Below are 19,620 nucleotides of genomic sequence, written 5' to 3'. Positions count from 1 at the left end.
GCTTCTGCCCTCCATGTTCTCTCATTAATGCTCTTAAGGGGTCAGTTATCCCCGGATGGTATCTGTTTAAGGTGGATAAACCCTTGCTCTTTTCAGTTGTATACGTGGATCTGTTTATCAGGAGAGACCAGCGAGTCTCTGATGGCAGCTTGGACTCCTTGATGTTTGATTCAGAGTGGTCTGGTCTGCGTGGCTTTAGAGCAGCTTCGTTAATGTTTGCGTGATAGCTTCCTCCTCCCAGCCAAAGGTTTATTGCGCTTTACTGCGCTGTGGGCCGAGAGACTGCTGCTTTGTGAACTGGCAAGCTCTTCAGCCTGACTGCACTGATCTGAGCACGAATTTTACAAGTTTGCCTGTGGTGCGGTCACAGAAAGGGAGCGGGCGGGCTGGCGGGCGCTCCCACCGCACATACCTCCCTCCTGGTGCAGAGATTTACTGCCTCTCTGCTGTGTTTTACGGCTGGGTGCTGGTTAACGTCCCTGGCTTTGCTGGTTGGCTTGCTGTGAGGCATGTGATGCTCCATCTTTAGCAGAGAATCTGACTCTGACGTTGTCACTACACTGAAAATGGGCTGTTGCTTTTCTGAGGACCTTTTCACAGCTGCTCTGTGGTTCCCTTGTGCTTAAAAAACCGGGTTGCCATAGCACATGGACACGGGTGCTTCCCTGTTGACCTACTTCCTTGTGAACAGTCTATGTTCTTCAACCATTCACCAGGCCTTCTCTGGTGCTCTGCTTTGACTTGGCCTGGTGGCTGGAAGCTTTCCTGTTTTTATTATTTTTGACAATTACAACACTAATATCCCCCACACCCATATTATCCTCTGACCTCCAGGTATCGGAATGCACTAAGCTATGCCCGAAATGTCACAGAGGAATGTGAATCACATTTAATTACAAACCAGATCAGATAAACAACATAAACTAGAAGCACAGTATCCCAAGGAGGAGCGACAAGCACCACTCATTGCAATATTTACAGGAAGAAAGATCTCCTGAGTTAGCTTCAACACCTAATTTCTGTTTATGGAACCAGTGCATTAGTATGATATAATGTAACAACTTGCCATCATTCTACAAGCTGCCAAGATGCATACAGAGGCACATGCAACTAATACAGCAACAAAATACTGGGCTGGAGCAGGGGTGAGACAAGTGAGGAAGGTGGGAGGAGGAGAACTAGGGTGGAACATCTAAAGCAGAATAGCATTAAAAGCTTTGGACTACGATGGGCCCAACAGAGGCTACTTAATTTCAGAGCAAAAGGAAATAGGAGCCATGTGGCATCCTGATTGATAGTGGCCTACAGCATTCAGTGTGCAATCAGCAATGGTCCAGGGTGCTACTATTTTCTCTCACTTTCTCACTAGTTCATTCTTAAGTGATGCAGAAGTAGGATCTAATTTTATCCTGGCTGATGATTCACATTTAATGTTTTCTCAGGTGGAGCTTGCAGAAATTTGCACAAAGAGTGAACGTTATATTGGCACAGAAGGTGGAGGAATGGACCAATCAATATCTTTTCTGGCAGAAGAAGGAACTGTATGTGGATCTTTCTATTCTAAACTGACAGTGCAAGGTTAACTAATGTAAACAAACAGTATTTTTGTATGTATCTAGTAGAATGGCAATTAAAATGCCTTGACAAGCAGTATAAGCACTATTTCTATGCAAATGAAACTGAAATTAGGTGTGTAAACTTGTGTACAGTTGAGTATAACAAGTTTGAAGGAAATGAGAAATGGAAGGATGAGAATATAAAAAGATACGGGGAAGGATGTGTTCTGGAAGACCATGAGCTTCCATGTTGCTTGACTAATTTATCACTGACCTTAGAATGTTTCGCATATAATAAAGTCTGAATGGCTGGTATGTCCTGTATTCAGTGCAAATGGGATAATTATTACAAAAATGCTTTCTTGAAATTTCTTATAACCAAACATTTCTAGGAAGTTTTGCCAGGTCTATTTACAAAGACAATGGGGATTTTCTTCCTCCATTTTTGCTAATTCCAGACAATTCTGTGGCCGGGTTCTGATGTAAAAGGTATTTAGCTGTGTTCAATGTGGTGAAAGAAGGTGGATTGGCAGTGATGTCCAGGACCTGCTTAGCTGTGTGTGAGCACTTGCAGTGGAATCCACCCACTACCCCAGAGATGCACAGGACCTCAAGATCCAAAGTTCAAACCTAAAACCTGCCAAAATACATTAATTAAAATTAATGTGGTCTCTCATGAAAAACCTTTGCTTTTGCTTATTGGAAGTTATTTTATATCTCTGTGTTTTATGGGCCTTACACCATACCTTAGATGAGTTTATAAAGAAAATAAGCAGTTTTCTAGAATTGCACCGAATATGTTTAATTCCACCCAGAGATACCTGTATTTTCCAATTTCCTAACATCACCTCTACCTACTTTACACCTTTCCTTCACACTTTATACTGCTAGTTACAAACACAAAGCCACACTCATGCTGAAGAAAGTTGCAGAAATACCAAGGATCACATAAGCAGAGGCTTTTCTGTGACTTCAAAAAGGCAAAGATAATATTAGGAAAGATAAGGAAAGAAATTGCAAACAAAAGAGGAACCATCCTTGCCTCAGTGTGCTTGCATCTGAGAGCCATTCCTGCCCCACACTTCAGAAGAGTGTTCCAGGACTAGAAGGGTGCAGAGAAGGACTCCGAGGGTGAGCTAGGGTATTTTTATGAGTTCCCACTGAGTCATGTAAGACTCCGCAGCTCAGAAAACAGACATCTTTGAGGCTGATATTTTGGAGGTCTGTAAAATCCTGAATGGGTAAAAGAAGGTAAATTGGGAATGTGCTGTTTCTCATAACTGAAGAACTAATAGAAACACAATGAAATCAACAGGCAGCTTGCTAAAAACAAACAAGAGGAAGTTTGTTTTTTCAAAAGAGTCATTGTTAGATTGAGAAATACAGCACATTGTGGAGGCTAAAGTTTAAAAGAGGTTCGGGAATGTCCTCCTTGGATACCCAGATAGCCTATTAGCCTGCTTATGGCTATTAAACATAATAAACTGATGTGTCTTCCAGTATACCAGTACATAAACCCACCACACACACTGCTTATGAAAAAGAAGAATATACTAGGAAGAGAACTTTCTGTATGTGTTACTTTTATACCATCTCTAAATATCCATTTATGGCTACTGTGAGGCTCAGGACACTGGCCCAGCTCAATGCTACATTCTGATCTAATGTAGCAGTTCTTAAATGGGTATATTTAAATGTAAGCAAGCTTGCCTTTCTTGATAGTAGTTTTGTGAAGTGCTGCAGCAGCTCAGTGGCAGGCAGCACCACACATGCTGTACATAATGTACAAGCAGATTTGTCATTGTTTATTTAGCACTCTAGCTGCTTAAGGAACTCTCCGGGGGTGCACAATGCCAAAACCAGTAAGACATCCCTGCTTGCAGAATTGCAGACTATTCTGGAGAGCCAGAGCAGGGCACATGATTTACAACTTATCCCAGGGAAAATCCAGATGTGAATGTAATCTCTTGATTATATTACATCCTGAATTATTTAATTAATGGATTCCTAGCTTATTCCATGAAAAGGTCACAAAATGTTTGGAACACTCAGCCTCTGGAAGGCAGGAAAATCTTACCCATAGGGGAGACAAGAACTACATTTTTGTATATAGTTTTACTTATTTCTCTGATTGTCTGTATGTAGCATAACTATATCTAGTTATTTCTAAAATTTTGGTAATTTTATGTACCTCAGTGAACCAAATTTTCATGATTTAATCAGAAATAAAGAAGAAAACAAGGAGGAAGAAGGGCACTAGTAGATGGCAGGGGTATGTCAAGCCCTTGTTTCTAGTAGCATGTGCCTTAGCTTTAGCCAGGTCTGTACTTTTCCATAGATCAAAGAAAAACTGTAGTCTTAAAACAGGCAAGAAAAATAGGTTGGGTGGGGTTCTGTGAACATTGAGAAAAAACAAAGACTTAATGGAAACATTTTTAAATCCAGCTACAAGGAAAAGGTTTGAAATGTATGTGTAACTTGGCCAGTGAGGTTAAACCTCTTTTCTCGCTGTTTCTTGTCAGTTTGCTTCATTAACTGTCCATGGATTTTCAAGAGAAAAAACATGCAAATTTGCATTTGATTTATAGAACTAAGTGCACTGTTAGCTAGTAATAAATTAAAACTAACCAGTCATTTTTCTTCTGATAGGCCAAGTTGATAGAGTTCAGTCCTCTGAGGGCAACTGATGTGAGACTTCCAAGTGGAGCAGCGTTTGTTATTGCTAACAGTTGTGTTGAAATGAATAAAGCAGCAACTTCTCATTACAATATTAGGGTAGTGGAGTGTCGTCTGGCTACAAAGGTAACATATGGCTTTTGTCAAACTCTAATGAAACCTTCATGTAAGTATGTGCTTTTCCCCACTTCTGACCAATCATGTCTTTACTTTAACACCTGGCTAGGTGCTACTTTAAGTAGCCTTTTTCATTTCAGAACGTGACACCTCCATCTGTGCAGAAACAGAACTCCTGCAGAGTTTAATGGCAGTGTAAGGACTGTGCCCTTATATAGACGGGTCTGCAGTTCAGTTCTATTTAACTTATTTTGTATTATATTTGAATAGTGGAAATATGTCCTTTTCAGCAAGCATATTCTCAGTTAATAAACTGTTTCTAATTAAAGTTGAATAATGACAAACTGTGGAAAGCAACCAGTGTGGTCACATGCTTATATGTATATATGGCAATAGATGTGTATTTTCTAGGATTTAGAGTACATCAAAGCCACTAATTGGAAACCTGGAAATATTACTGGAAATGCTGAATAGCAGCAGGTATGTTAGCATGAAGTTTAAAGAGGATTGACTCAACTAAATGTTTTCATTGTGCTGCCAGGTTGCAGTTTGCAACTATCTCTAAAATATATAGAATCTAAACATGACAAACCTAAGTTCCACTTTAATTCTGGATTTCTTAGACCATATGCTAAGACTATGTAGACACATGGTTTGATTGGAGTCTGCCTTAGAAATAGAGAGGATTATTCCTAGTTTGATTAAAGTAAGCGAGGAGCAAGTAGACAATTACAACTTAAGACAACAGTTTTAAAAAAAATGCACTATGGAAGTCCTTGCCACAAGACATGCAGGTCAAGATCTGAGCAATGCTCAAGTGTACTTTGACCATGTGCTGATATAATAATGCTATGAAATATTATCATAATGCTAAAAGAGATCTGAAGAGTTTATCAGATATTGACAAAACGATTCAAAATGTGGTTGTTGGAATGGTTTTTCAGAAATGAAGCTAAACTTCAAATGACTTTAAACACTATTATGAACAGCTGCATTTTTGCAGTATGTATGATATGAGAAAAGTAATAGCACCAATGACCATAGTCAAAGCTGTTGCCATTAAAACCAACAACACCTTAGCAGAATCAAAGTAAGGACCTCTGTGGGTCCTCGCTGGCACATCTGCAAAACCTCTAATTTAGGACAATTGAGTAACTTGTTCTTTTAGGAAGAGTTTCTTTTGGAAATTATTTTACACAAGACAGTTTGTGGTCTATCTTAAAAGGCAAACCTTGGCACTAAATGTGTTAGGTTGCAAAGGCTTTTGAAATATTGTTACATATATGAGATTTTGTGAATTACAACACAGATTTCTAAATTGCTTTACACTATTGGTCATGTGTAGTAGACTGCAAAGGGAGGTGAGAAAGGATTAATTTTTAAAACTCACATTAGTTGTGATGTAATCTCAGAAAAAGTACCTTTAGTCTCCTTAAAAATCATATATCTGCTAACAACATACACCTGTCTAATTTAAACATGTGCTACCCAGATGGAAAGCTGCATGCACGCACACACACACACACACACACACACACAGACAAAATATATTGATCCAGGAAAAGCCTGTCTCTAGAAGCAGGTCATGGTGGGGTGAAGGAGGGCAGGTCTGTAAGTGAAAGCAGGGAGGTTGTTTAAGCACCATTAAGGTAATACAACTATGAAATAACATGCTGGGCCTCACAGTAATGTTTTAAAGGAAATTTTTATCAGTAAGTCTCTTAGGATAGACTTTTTCCTCTTCTGCTTTTATTCTAGCATTTCTTACTCTTCTTTGCAGAAAGCTCCGTGTCAGTGGGTACCAACACATCTCCTGGCGTTAGCATAGAACATGTTGGTGTGTCTGTCCTACAGCAAGTGAGCTCTTGATTAACCTCACAATTACCGATCTAGGACCTGCTCCCCTCCCTTCTCTGCTGGACTGTCATTCTCTCCCTTTCCTATTTTTTCTCTTCTTATATTGCACTCATCACTGTAGCATCCAAGTGCTTTCCTAAACTCCTTTAAGCGGTCTGTTTAAAATATGTCATGTTCTGCAGAACACTCACGCTTCCAAGGGACGTGAACACGCACTCTGTGCCCCGCCAGCGCAGCACAGTAGGGGCTGCAGGAGGGATGTGAGCGCTGGTGAGCGCCGAGCTCTCCCCAGGCTTCACAACGTGTGTTTCACTTCACAGTGCCAAGAATGTCGGCAAATTGGGATGCCGTGAAATGGACTAACGTACGTTAAATGTAGCAAGATGCTGAGATGGCATTATAGAAATGTAAAGTATAAGAAAGTGATGTTGCTATATAAGGACTTAATATATCTATACTTACTCCTAGTCAGGCTTTCTTTTATTTATGTTTGTCCTATCATGTACTGAGTATGTTTTCCTCCTGCAGTTACTTACAGTGCTCTGCTGTGCCTGTGTTGGACAGTAAAGGCTAGAGATGCTGTATCCTGGCAGTTAAGAGCCAGCTGGATGATGTCCACATCTTTAATCAATCTCGTTAGAGATCATCAGGAAAATATCCAACTGTGGGATCAGTATTGGGATTACGTTTGTGCATTTAATAGATGACATTTTCTTCTGATTTCTGTTCTGCGTCCATTATAGCTCGAGTTGCTGCAGCTAGATTTTTAAACTCTTTCTGTTTGCCCTTAACATTTTCCCCAGTGATACTAGAATTAAAACTTTGCTGTAAACTGTTAAAACTTTCCAAACCCTCACTACATACTGGTCTGAAGAGGTCGGTTCCCATTTAGAACATTTCATCTGTAAAACAGCAGGGTAGGCAGCTCATCTGAAATAGGCTATTTTTTGGTCAAGGATAGAAATGGGAGAAGATGTGTCAATACATATGATAGATTTTTCTAACAAGGGATGACTTATTAAAAACGTAGAAAGATTTCACTGACTTGCAGAGCTTTATGTGATTTTTTTTCTTAGTTCCTAGCTCTGTTTAATTTCTGATATTAACATCTAAGATGCTAAACATCAGGATTAAGTTATGGGGAAGTAAGTTCATTCATTTAACACCTAGTAACAGAAGATTTAAAATCATGTCACAAGTGTGCACCAATAACATTCAAAATACTGGATGTTTAAAATAAAATATATGAAACAATAATTGTTATTCTAGTTGGTCAATAATTAGATTTTAATTACATTAATGCAATTAGATTAAAGCTGTGGCATTCCAGTGACTCAGAACCTTTGAAAACTGGGCCAGAATTGAGCTAAGGAGTATTTTACCTGGAAATTTTCTAACTCTTAATTTCTGCATTGGTCACTACGCTGCTGCTTCTTTCTCTACCACTGGACGTGCAAAACTCTGTTTTAGATGGCTGCAGAGTCATATGATTAGGCTTTTGATTGGATTTTGTTGATTTTGCTCTACTAAGTTTCACATTAAACCCTAAAAAGACGCTAGATGGCACCAAAAGTGGTTAATTTTTATATACTGCAATAGAGCAATACTGGAAAAGCCCCTGCAAATTCATGTTGCAGGAGAGCAGCAAGGTAAAATCTGCAGCAGATAGGTCAGGAACAGATGTCATTCTGTTTAAGCAACCAGTTTCATGCTGTAACTTTGCACAAAGCGAAGCAAATTCTTTTCAGGCATGCAAATCCCATGCATTTTTTAACATAGAAAATTAAATGCACACTAGAAAGCTTTGCTGAATTGAGGCCTAAAAATTCCGAACAAGTCTTGCTCAAAATCTGTGTTTAGTGAAAAGAATAACCAAACACACTGGGTGAAAACTTGACTCTGTTGGTGAGAGACTCTCAACTGATCTGAATGGTAACAGGATTTCTTTCCTTGGTCATCCTGCAGTGCTTTAAACACTCTGCAAACATGCAGCCTGATCTGGCATTGTTGGAAGCTTTAATCTTGGTTTAAACCACGTGGAATTGGAAGCATGTCATGTACTCATAAATCCAATAAAATTACCTTGGCATGTCTTGCTAATCTGTCTTTTCACACTGTTGTCTATTGAAATTAAAGGTGGTGTGTCATCAGTAGGATCCCACAATGACCACTTAATAATCCCCTATAATTTATAATACTAGAAATAATCCACCTCATGAAAACATGAGGAAAGCCCTCGGCTATTTTCTTTGGGCATAGAACATCACATTTCAGGGACTGACAGAAAAAGCCCTTTAGACATTTCTCCTTTAAGGACTTGTGTGTTAAAATAACTACTGACAATTTCCAAAACATCAAAGATTTAAAGCATTGCATCCTTGGTGGACCAAAAACTATCCACCATCTATCAGTCTATCTATGACTGATTAACCTAATGGTAATTGTGTAGGAATGGTGCAGATTCTGACTAACCTGTTGTAACCTTCTTGTAAGGCTGAGCACTTTCCTGAAGGGGGAAACGCTGATCTGATATCCAAACAAATAATGATGTAGGGTTTTTATGGTGAATGTCTAACCCGGGGGGAATACCTTTCATTCACAGACCTTTTATAAATAAACATAATGGGTACTGATGGAAAAAGGGTTTGGATGGTTCCTGGTCCAGAAGTTAAAAGAAAGGATTAGCCTTAAAGCTGCTTACAGACAGCTTAATGATAGTTTAAAACTCGAAAGCGAAGTATTATCCCCTCTACCTCCCCCCCCCCTTTTTTTTTGTTCTTCAATTTAGCTTCTCTCAAAGTCAAAAGGCCTGGACTGGAAGAAAATGTTGAAACTCCAAGATGTGCAAGTCAGACTAGGAGTTAGCCTAGAGGAAATGCTGACCATTGTCGAGGAGGTATTTCACCCTGAGCCTTACAGCACAGAGGAAATTTGTAAATGCCTGGGAATTAGTCTGGAGGAGCTCCGCACTCAGATCCTTAGTCAAAACACACAAGATGGTAAGTGTATCCTAAAGAGTGCTTTTTAGTTTAGAGCATTTGTATTATATAAAATGGTTATATATTAATAAGCAATGCACATGGAAGTCTTGCCAGAACGGTTCCCCAGAATCTTACAGGGCACGTGAAAAAAATGATTTTCATTCTAACTTTTACCCTAAAATAGAGTGAAACTGATTTTCATAGAATTGCTTCTAAAATGGCAGAAATAGCAGATCACCAGCTACTTTACATTACTCTGCACTGTTTTGGAATTACCTCTAAATAACCCAAGTTTTATTCTAGGGGGAAAAATCCAAGCCAGGTTTCTTTTAAAGCATAGCTCTAACAAAAACAAACATTTTGAATAGACAGTACCAAGGAAATGAATCGTGAACACTCTCCATTAATTCATGTTAAAGACCAGCATAGATGGGGCTCGTGTTTCTGCCTTTGGCATGACAAACACAATCCCTTGATAGATCATGCACTGGGAGTATGTTTTATAGGTATGTCCTGAGAAATAAGTCTGTCACTGGCAATATTTTTAATATTTATGTATTCCTGCTGTATTATGTATTCCAAGTATTCCTGCTGATAATTACATCACAAGGTCATGAGTATGGGCACACATTAAATGCTTCTATAGGAATTGTTCTAGATGTATTTAATAAGGTGCTAGTAATACTAAATAATAGAGGAGTTATGAAATGCTTAATTTGCGTTGAATGGTTTCAGAGGAATATATTGTTGTATATTTATTAATAATGTATATATAAATTGATGTCTTATATTCTGATAGTCCGACATAGGCGGAACTATTGTAAGCATTATTATTGACCGGGAACCCCTCTTTTATGTCCCAGTGGTATAAGAGAGCATAAAACTATATTGTTGTCTTAATTATACTGCTAGAGGGGTATCAGCATGGAATATGGTACCTTCATCCAGCTTTTTATCTCTGTAGAGGTAATATACAGAAAGTATTATGATAACTCCATGTTATGTATGTATATGAGGAATATACTGAACTGTATACCTGAACTCTCCAATATTTTCATGGGAAACCGCAGCGTTCCAAATCTTTTATATTGTCCCTTTACTCTCTTACTTTATGAAACAGTATAAGACTAGTAACTTACAGATGTTTATACTCCCTATACCTGGTTTATAAAACAAAATTCTACAGTTCTGTAGAACTGAATTGTTTATATAAGTTTTGCTTTTTTTGAAAAACCAAAGCCTGCATGAAAAACTTAAACATAAAAGCAATAGAGGAAAGTCAAAGGAAATGTTATACTGTGGCTCAGAATAGTGTTTGCAGATGTTTGCTGAACAGAATCTCTTAAATTTGCATGACCATGATTTCATTTGATAAGGCCAATTAAAATGGGTTATACTGGAAGCCTCTTTGCATGTACAATATAAAATTAAATAACAGATTTCTGTAAAGCTATATGCAAAGAAGAAACAAGACAGATACAGAGAGAAGGAATCTAAATCCACCGTTTGTTTTTGTTACACACTAAACAAATTACATTTTATGTTGGCTTTGGAAAAGCTGCGGCTGTTTGACAAAAATATTTTTCTTTCTTTCTACTTTCCCACTATATTTTAATGACAAAGCCTGGCTTATTCATGTGATAGAAAACATACTGATAAATAAGTAATCTCCATAGAAAGTTTCAGAATGTTGCTTAACTTCCTTTGACATACAATTTAAGATGTTTCCTCTGTAAATGTTTTATTAACACTTCTGATAAAACACTTATACAGTGTAAAATATTTGCATGAGAAATGAAGTCCTAGTTAATGTTAAATATTTTTAATATTTAACTACTAGTTAAATATTGACTATTAATATTAGTTAAATATTTTATGTATTAGTTAAATCATTCACTGGTTCTCGGTTCTCTCTCTCACTGATATGAATTGTCAGCACTTTCCAGCTTTTACATCATTCAAAGTCCAGTGACGGTTACAAATAACACTTTCCCCTTACGTTGCATCTAATGTTTACGAACCCGAAGGTGCTTTACGTACATTATTGAAGCCTCAAGTCCCCTTCCCCTCTGCTGTTCCAGCAACCAGTTTGTGTCCTGTGCAGTTGTGTGCAAGCTGCATGTGCCTGTGTCGGAGTGACGGGACAGGCCGCAGGCCCCTTTTGGGCAGGCAGCAGGGGATTCCTGCAGCACCTTCGCTGCGGAGCCCACTTGTTCCCCAGCTTTGGAGAAGTTCAGCTGCTGCATAAACCTCTCGAGCTTCTTGCGGCTGATCTTTGGCCAACTCAAAATCCCAAGTTTAAATCCCCCTTGCAAATGTTTACTCACGGACTGCACTTGTGGCTTGTGAGCATCTCTCAAACAAGTAATATTTATTACTTTCTAAGGTGCACTGCGCTGTAATTTTGGCTTGGACTTGAGTGCTTCACAGAACATTTAGAGTGCGGTGGTTGCGGGACATTAAGTATTTATAAGTCTCACCACAAAAGGATATTCTTCTGTAAAGCAGTATATTCCTTTAACCATAAAATGTTTTTTCTTCCTACATGAGGTATTCTTTAAACCAGTTTTTCCTTTTCCCATATAAAATTGTAATCTAATTTCGACATTTAAGCATGGGAATGGAATTACTATGGGAGCAAAAGGCATCCATTTTCTGTGTGGCTTTGGCTGTTCAACTGCCCTCCCCTTTGTCCCCTGGAAGGGGCGGCCGCAGCTCCGGCCCGTCCTGCCCGTTGCCACCACGTTGTGTCCCGGTGCTGGTGCCGCAAGGGCAGTTCCCACCTTAATTGCACGGGAGGGCGGACGTGGAAGCGGATCTCAAGGCGCTGCCAGCGCCGGCTGCCCCGTGCAGGGCTGTTGTTGCCTCGTCCTGCGAGGGGGGACGTCACCTCGCGGCGCCTCTGCGGAGGAGCCCGGGGTGCTGAGCTGAGCCCTGCTACACCCGCTGTGTCCGGGAGCAGTCACTCCATGAACCAGAGGTTATCGCAGTCTCGGGGCAGGCGTCTGCTAACGGGGTCCCCAAATCCGGCCCCGACTTGTCCCCCAGCTCCTTCCAGACGGGCGGGTTGCAAACGGTTACTGCAGCAGTGCCCGTAGCGCAAACGTTCCTCGCTTAGAGTAGGGGGTTCACGGTCTGCCTCAAATTAAAGCCATCTGGCAGCATTTTCTTATATACATTATGAGTCAGAAACCTTCACCCTCTTCATGTTCAATCAGCAGGATGCCTAACAGAGGAAGGTCCTATTCCACGTGAGTAATGGTGCTAGAAACTGTCCCCTACGTGGTCTTGAGTCAGTGAGTTTCTCCCTGTTGTAAAGTCCCATCAGCCATGTGCAGCTCATTAATCTACAGTGAAATATATCTGAAGAAGCTGCCAAAGCAACCAGAAGAAATACAGAGAGCCTGAGGAGGCTGGTCTGTAGCTAAAGATCAGATAGAATTGTACAGGAAACCCAAAGAAAGGAGTCTGCTGAAGCTGAAGCACGAACAAATAATGTGAGTTGCTGGGAAGCCACAAGGTTTAATTATAAAAGAAAAAAATCTGTGCAAGTGGCGTGGATGCTTTCATTACACAATTTTCATAAACTTAAAACTGAAAATATGACAACAGAGTAGAAAACACACAATAAAGCTCTCTGCTATATTTAACCAACCCGCATTTGTTTGAGACTTGTAGCCCAGGATATTTGTTTGCTTTTAAGAGATTTTATATGGATTTTAAACAAACTGTCATTGATGTTAGGCTGGTAAAGCCTAACAAATTGAAAGGTTCTTGATGCAGTGTGAGCTGCTGGGGTATTGGACTATTTCACTGTTTATTTCAAGGTAATTTAGGGGTTTAAGTTGTTCAGGGATGATGTTCCTGAAACCCTCTGCAGAGAAGCAGAGTTAGGATACAGAGAATCCACAAAGTATCCACAAAGCGTCAGCAGGAATCACTGACCTCTGAAAAACAGCTATGGACCAGCAGTATAAAGCAGTCAGCAGTGGATGAATTCCATGTACAAGATTCACTGTCTTTGATCTGTAGAAATACATTTAGTGAGACTGTGGCCTTGAAGGCAAAAGCAGGCTGAATGAAGAAGCTAAAATGTGTCAAAAAATTAGTGGCAAAATAACACTTGAATCAGACATACGTATAGGATTCCTTGTCCTCAAATTTTTTTGGTCACATGTTGACTTTTCATATTTATTTTAATTTCCGATTTGTATTTTATTCATGAAATGTGCAGCTCTGCCTCACTTCATTCCACAAGAAGCTTTTTGTACGTGCAGCTGACAATGCAAACAAGTCAGTATTTCCATGTTGCCTATCCCGAAAGGGGAAGAAGGCCCCAGGACAGTGATTGTGCTCAAATCAAACAGTTCAGTTGCACATGGCAGAGCTTCACAGAAAGCAGCACGGAGGAGACATGTAGTGATTTCAAAAGTACTTTTTGGCAGCGTGATTCCGGTCAGAGGCTAAACCCTTCGCTGAGCTGAACCTCCCTCGGTCCTAGTGGTGCAGGGAGCTGCCGGGCCTTCTGCAGGGCCCTTCTCGGGGGCAGCGTCGCCTCAGGCCACCCCAAACCACCCTGCTCTGTAGCCTGGGCAGGTGCCCCTGGTCTGCGCCCAGGAACGTGGTGACCCCGCTTCTTCTCTAGTCACTGAGAGCACGTGGAAGGTTTCAAATCTTATGTGGTATTATGTGGAGATGGTCAATCGGACTGTGCGTGCAATGGGTACAAGAGGATTTCTCTATTACCACAGGCATTTGGTGTTCATGGTTGAAAATACGTGTGTTGTTGCACTGTTTTTACAATGGAACTTAAAGAGTACAGAGGTGTTTGATGTCCTGAAGATAATTTTACTTGGGCAGAACATTGTTGGAGAGGAAAGGCAAACCATTAAAAAAAAATTCTAAACACAAACCTAATTTTCTGAAATAAAACACTGCCGCAAACCATCCCATAGCTAATGTAACAATACCAAACCAACCAGTACAAATTCAGTAAACGTCCACAACAGAGCCCGAAAACAACGTAGAGCCCCTTGCTCTCCTTTGCAAACTGCTCGTAGGGCAGCTTTTGCTGCAGTCAAGGGCAGATCGCCCTCCATCGAGGGACACCGTTGAGGACGCGGCACAGAGCTTTGGCTGGTGGCCAGAGCATCCGTTCTGGTTGCCAGTTCACACCGTGACGAGCAGAGCACAACCCAGAGAGCTTTAAGGTAATCTGGCCAGTAGAGCATTGCTCTACCAAAGGGTGGTCTCCGAATCAATCACAGCCTTTGGCAAGTCTTGTGCCTTACAATTGAAAACAGACATGTTTTCAGTTCATTCTTTGGGTTACTACTGTTCAATGGTGATTTACAAGAGAGTGTGAGCTATGGCAATCTCTCACGCAACTTTAGATACTCCCTAAACGAATGCACATTTAGAAATCTCCTTGCTCTAAAACAATGGCTTATAAGAAAGGAATATTTAAAGAGAAACCATCTTATAAAAATGCCAAGCAGCCTTTCTCCAACTTTCATAAATAGCAAGACATCGCTCTGCAACACACGGCACAAACAACTCCCTTAGCAAGGAAATACAACAGGGTAGAACACACCTCTAAGGGGAAAACAGTGATACTCAAGAAGTTTCTGTGGGGCACCCACATTTTTCATTTCAGTCCTCACTTGAAACACATTCAGGAGGCCTGTTCAGAAGACAGCAACACCATGTTTCTCAGTAGGGGCTGTATTCAATTACATAATAAATATCATCAGATTATGCTATGTTCAATATTTCTCTATAATTTTAGCACATTTATTAATGCCTCCTGCAGCACTACATTTTCAGCATTTGCAGTCCTGATTTACACTTACTGTTTTGGAGAAACGTAAGGAATTAGACAGATAGTGATGAAGTTTCAGGCAGTAAGGGGTGCAGTCCAGAGTACACATGAGAGTTAAACTGGGCACAATATTATTGCCAGTCTTGCAGGGAAGATTTCTACATATAATTGCTAGTACAGATTGCTGAAGCCATTAGAAATGGTTTCAGACCTTAGCTGCCTGCATAGAGCAGCCAAGCAGGAATCTGAATGTTGGGGTCAGATCGCAAATTCTGTTCTAAATACACAGCTCATCTGTCTTCTCTTGACTTTTTACCTCTATTTGAATATTTCATCAGCCACATTAAAAATGGGAGAGAAACTAGAAACAAATGAGAAAAGACTCTGTGTCCCAAAGGAGAATTCGCGCATAGAAGGAAAAGGAAGGACATTTGGAGATGCTCCAACAAGCACAAGTGCTACAAGGAAGAGGAAATTAGGAAAGGTGCTACAGTAGGTGCTGCAAATACAGAATACTGTTGTCTTATCTAACTTTTACTCAAGCCAGTTTGATTAGAAACCTAAGAAATTGTGTTATACAGGCACCTGGTGAGTAATAAATACATCCTCAGTAACAGCTGCAAGCCTATTGTATTAAACCAACAAAACAGTATTTGGGGAGAGGAAACCGTGAACCCTACGTACGGCAAGACAAAACCGTTCCTGTGTAACAGGCACCCAACTAACGCTAGGAACAGCTGGCAGCCGCCAGCCCTACCTTGCCTTCCCCACACAGCGACGCTCCTGCCAGCTGGACACGCAGGGCTGGGTGCCGCCTGCTCCTCTGGGGGCTTCTTCTCCCATGTCACTTTCAGTCAGGGCGAGCCCAAAACGCGGCCTGTTTAAGGGGCCTTCTTTGCCTGGGCACCAGGGTACCAGGGCAGTAGCATTTGCATTAATGTCGGAGTCAAAGATCTGCAGCTTTTCAAGAGAAAAGGTGGGAACTCTTAGCATACCTGACATGCAAATCAGGCCCGGGGCATTGCTGCCGAGCTGCCCGTGCTGGGCGCCCCTGGCAAAGGCTGCTCTGGTGCCAGTGTGACCCAGTCTTGGCAGCATTTGAAAACCTGAAAGTCCCAGTCATGTCACCGCTTCACTGTCACTGCCAACCCTCCAGCTTGTACCTTGCAAACAAAAAGGAGTGAACACGTTTTGTGCCATAGCAGGCAGCAAGGAACCGGTGTTGGGGCCGGAACAGTAAATGCAGAGCCCGGGGCGTGTGTGCCTGGGCGGCCAGGCAGGTTCCACACTCCTTATGTGGTGTCTGGGCATTGCATTCACATGCACAGGGCCAGGCAGGCTGCGCTCAGGTAGGGCATCTCTGAGGTTTGCTTCTACAGCATGATTGTGAAGCTTGTAGCTTCATATATGCCTAGATATTTCCATGCTTCCACTTTTTATTAAAAACTAACAACAGACTTAAATCATACCATTGTAAATGTGATCAAAAGTTCATTTATCTGAAGAAAGGTTTTGATCTCTCCTCGAGTTTTTTAATGTGCATAAATCCAATGTGCATAAAATCAAAATGATGAAATGCTAGTGTTTTGGGGCTCTAAATACTATTATGTTAGGGCTTTAAAGAAGAGAAAGGGCATTCTTGGAGAAGACTTTCAGCCTACAGAGTGCTAATGTAAACTATGAACTATTGCAACAAATGTAATTATGCTCTGTTCTTATTCCTTTTTTTTTTTTGGTAGATATTACTGGACAATTGCAATATTTAATATTTTCATTTTGTTTAGTTTCCACCTTCAAGTTATACCAGCGTGCTAAGCATGTGTACAGCGAAGCTGCCAGAGTGCTGGAATTTAAGAAGATATGCGATGAAGCACCTGCCAATGCAATCCAGCTGCTGGGAGAATTAATGAACCAGAGCCATATCAGCTGCAAGGAAATGTATGAATGCAGCTGTCCTGAACTGGATCGGCTGGTGGACATCTGCCTGTAAGTCTTGACCACAACGAAGAGTAATCGCCTGTGAGAATATTGTTTGAATTGATGAGAAAATATGACATTGTTGGCTATTGCACTTTTAAAATTAAAGTATTATTGTCTCTTATTACAAAATTAATCTCCTATGGGGACATTACATGGTGAATTGTTTCCCTACTGACATCTGTGTAATACTTTCAGATGAAAGCTCCACTTTATGGCTTTATTACAGACTTGGCTTTTGGACTGACACATCATCACAAGTGATGCTAGACTGTGTTGGCTATTCTTTTTATAAGTTGAAGAAGAAATCATAATTGGTTTTCTTAAAACATCATCTTAGTTGTTCTGTTGAAACTATCTTTTTGCATATTTCTTAACCATTTCACTGCTGCCACCATGGAAATGCATGAGCAGGGGGTTCCAGATTCTTAGGTTGCCTTGAAAACCTAACAAATACTAGAGCCTTTTTTTGCAGTACTTGTGTCTAGGGCATCAGCTAGATTGGAGAGCAGCTCGTTAGTTAAATGAGAATGTTTTATAATAGCTCACACCCTCTGCTCCTGCTGTCTGCATTACATGTCTGAGCTTTCGCCACATTATTCAGTATTCCTTCATGGCCTAGATTCTTTTTTCCAGTTGGATTCCTTAACACAGTTTGGTCCCAAGAAAACAAGACCCACTCACCTCCAAAATACCTTCCCAGAGTGTCATTTTGTCTCTTCCTTCCTTCCCTCCCAGGGCCATAGCCCCTGGCTGACGTAAGTGGAGCCTGAGAAATGGCATCGAGTGAGCTGGAAATTACATGTTGTTGAATGTAGCAGGTTGTTATTTTAAAAACTTTTCTACACTGGAAGAAGAAGAAATCTAGTGTAAAACTGCGTTGATACAGAAAGTATAAATGAACTGCTTGGTACTTGCTTTCTATTTAATACTTCAACCCTATCACAGCACCATCATGAAGGGATGCACATGCACTTCGTCCCTCCCGCCTGCCGTGGGTCTGGTATCTCCAATCATGAGACATTAATGCTAAGTTTGGTGTAATACAGTGTCTGCAGAAAGACCTCGGGGGTGGTTAATCATTTAAACAGGGGCTAGGAGGAATAAGGAGTTGCCCACACACAGTTCTCCTCCATCCCTGCCTCTGCCCCAGCTTCTTCTCCCAGCTCCTTCCCTCATTCAGGTCTTGGTGATGCCACCTTCCTCCTCCGTGTTACAGCGCTTGCTTCTCCTTGGACTTTGCTCAGTTTGGGAAACTCTGCTCTAAGCTGAGGTAAAAAGCCAAAGGTTGTTGCCAGAAGGGAAGTGCAGGGTGTCAGAGCTGCTCCAGGCTGGAGGTCAAGGTTTTGCGGTCCTGTGAAAGCAAAGAGAGTCTATGAAGGTATCACATCCTTTCTTCAAATCTTTCACAGATTGAAAAAAAAACAGAAAATCCTCCAGCAATTCTCTTTGGGTTTGAAGCTAAAGAAATGAAGGTTGCACCATCTAAAAAGTAAAATTAGAACCATGTTTTCTTTACTGACAACATTTTTTTTTTTATTAAGAAACTAACCTGGCTTATAATGGAATTATCAATTTTACAAATATGCTGCTTGCCACATGCATTCTTATTTTTATAGTCATGTTCATTTATTAAGATGTAATTATGACTTACCAGGATTGTAAATCAATATAGGGTAATGTATAGTTGACTATATAATACCCTGGGTTAGTGTGATTTCTTCTGAAGATGGGATAAGAATAGCCTCTGAGCCAGAGAAACACAGACTTAAAAACTGATGTGAAGACTTCTGGACAGCTTATTTTGCATATGGGATACACATGCTGTTTTGAGATAAAACAGAGAGAAGGCCAGATAGCCATTGGACAATCTGATAGCAATTTAACAATACCACTTTTGTTCCTTCTGCTGGGAACAAATTCACTCTGTAACTCACAGGCCACGTTCGGTCTCTTGTATCATGTAACGATCACATAATGGAATAAGCTGCTGGAGGAACCCAGACAACGCGGTGGCTCCGCGGGGTTGTCCCAGCCGCTCAAAGGAGAACTGTGTGTGTGGGTTCTTGATGCCACTGCAAAGGAAAAGCCTAAGAGCTTTTGCATTAGTTTTAGTCACAGTTAGTACCCGGTAGACTCCTCGTAGTCAATAGATTCTCTCTGATGACTGAACCTTGCAAAAATTATTAGTCACTTAAAGTGTCTTCACTTTGGGTACCCAGCTTGACTCATAGTTGTAGGGCCTGTTCTCAAAAAACAATGTGAGAAGCTGCCCTGTGTCAAGCAGGGGGTGGCAGGCAGGTGACACGGCAGCTCTGCACGGCGCGGGCGGCCAGCTGGGCTCCGCGCTCAGCTCTGCGGCTCCCCGGCTCACGCACGCGGCTGTCGTGACGCTGCGAGCGGGCGGCAGCCTGGCCAGAGCCACAGAACCCAAAGGGAGGGAGTTACACAGTTAGGATTTTACTAAATTAAATTAAAATTAATCAGACATCTCAGTTCCAGAGACTGAAATATAAATAGCAAGGGAAAGAGTGATGTGTGCCCATATTACATCAGATTTCTTTCTAAATTACCAACAGAAGAGCCCATGGCTACTATGCTCAGCACAGCTAAGCACCACAGCAGAGCGTAGTCA

At 41.0% G+C, this 19,620-nt stretch overlaps 1 protein-coding gene across 1 annotated transcript in view; it reads left to right on the top strand.

Annotated features, from left to right (window-relative positions):
* The window catches only part of GALK2 (galactokinase 2), a 46,089-nt gene that overhangs the window by 22,890 nt on the left and 3,579 nt on the right, over positions 1-19,620 (top strand). Inside the window, exons 6-9 of the mRNA XM_088540096.1 lie at positions 1,443-1,541; positions 4,206-4,358; positions 8,995-9,205; positions 16,793-16,994. Of these exons, the coding sequence (XP_088396222.1) occupies positions 1,443-1,541; positions 4,206-4,358; positions 8,995-9,205; positions 16,793-16,994 (665 nt within the window). The remainder of the gene's footprint in view (positions 1-1,442; positions 1,542-4,205; positions 4,359-8,994; positions 9,206-16,792; positions 16,995-19,620) is intronic.

Source organism: Tinamus guttatus, unplaced genomic scaffold (genome assembly GCF_059628265.1).
Source record: "Tinamus guttatus ecotype Peru unplaced genomic scaffold, ASM5962826v1 Tinamus_guttatus_pri_ptg000004l, whole genome shotgun sequence".
NCBI lineage: Eukaryota > Metazoa > Chordata > Aves > Tinamiformes > Tinamidae > Tinamus > Tinamus guttatus.
This window is presented reverse-complemented; position numbering and strand designations above follow the sequence as displayed.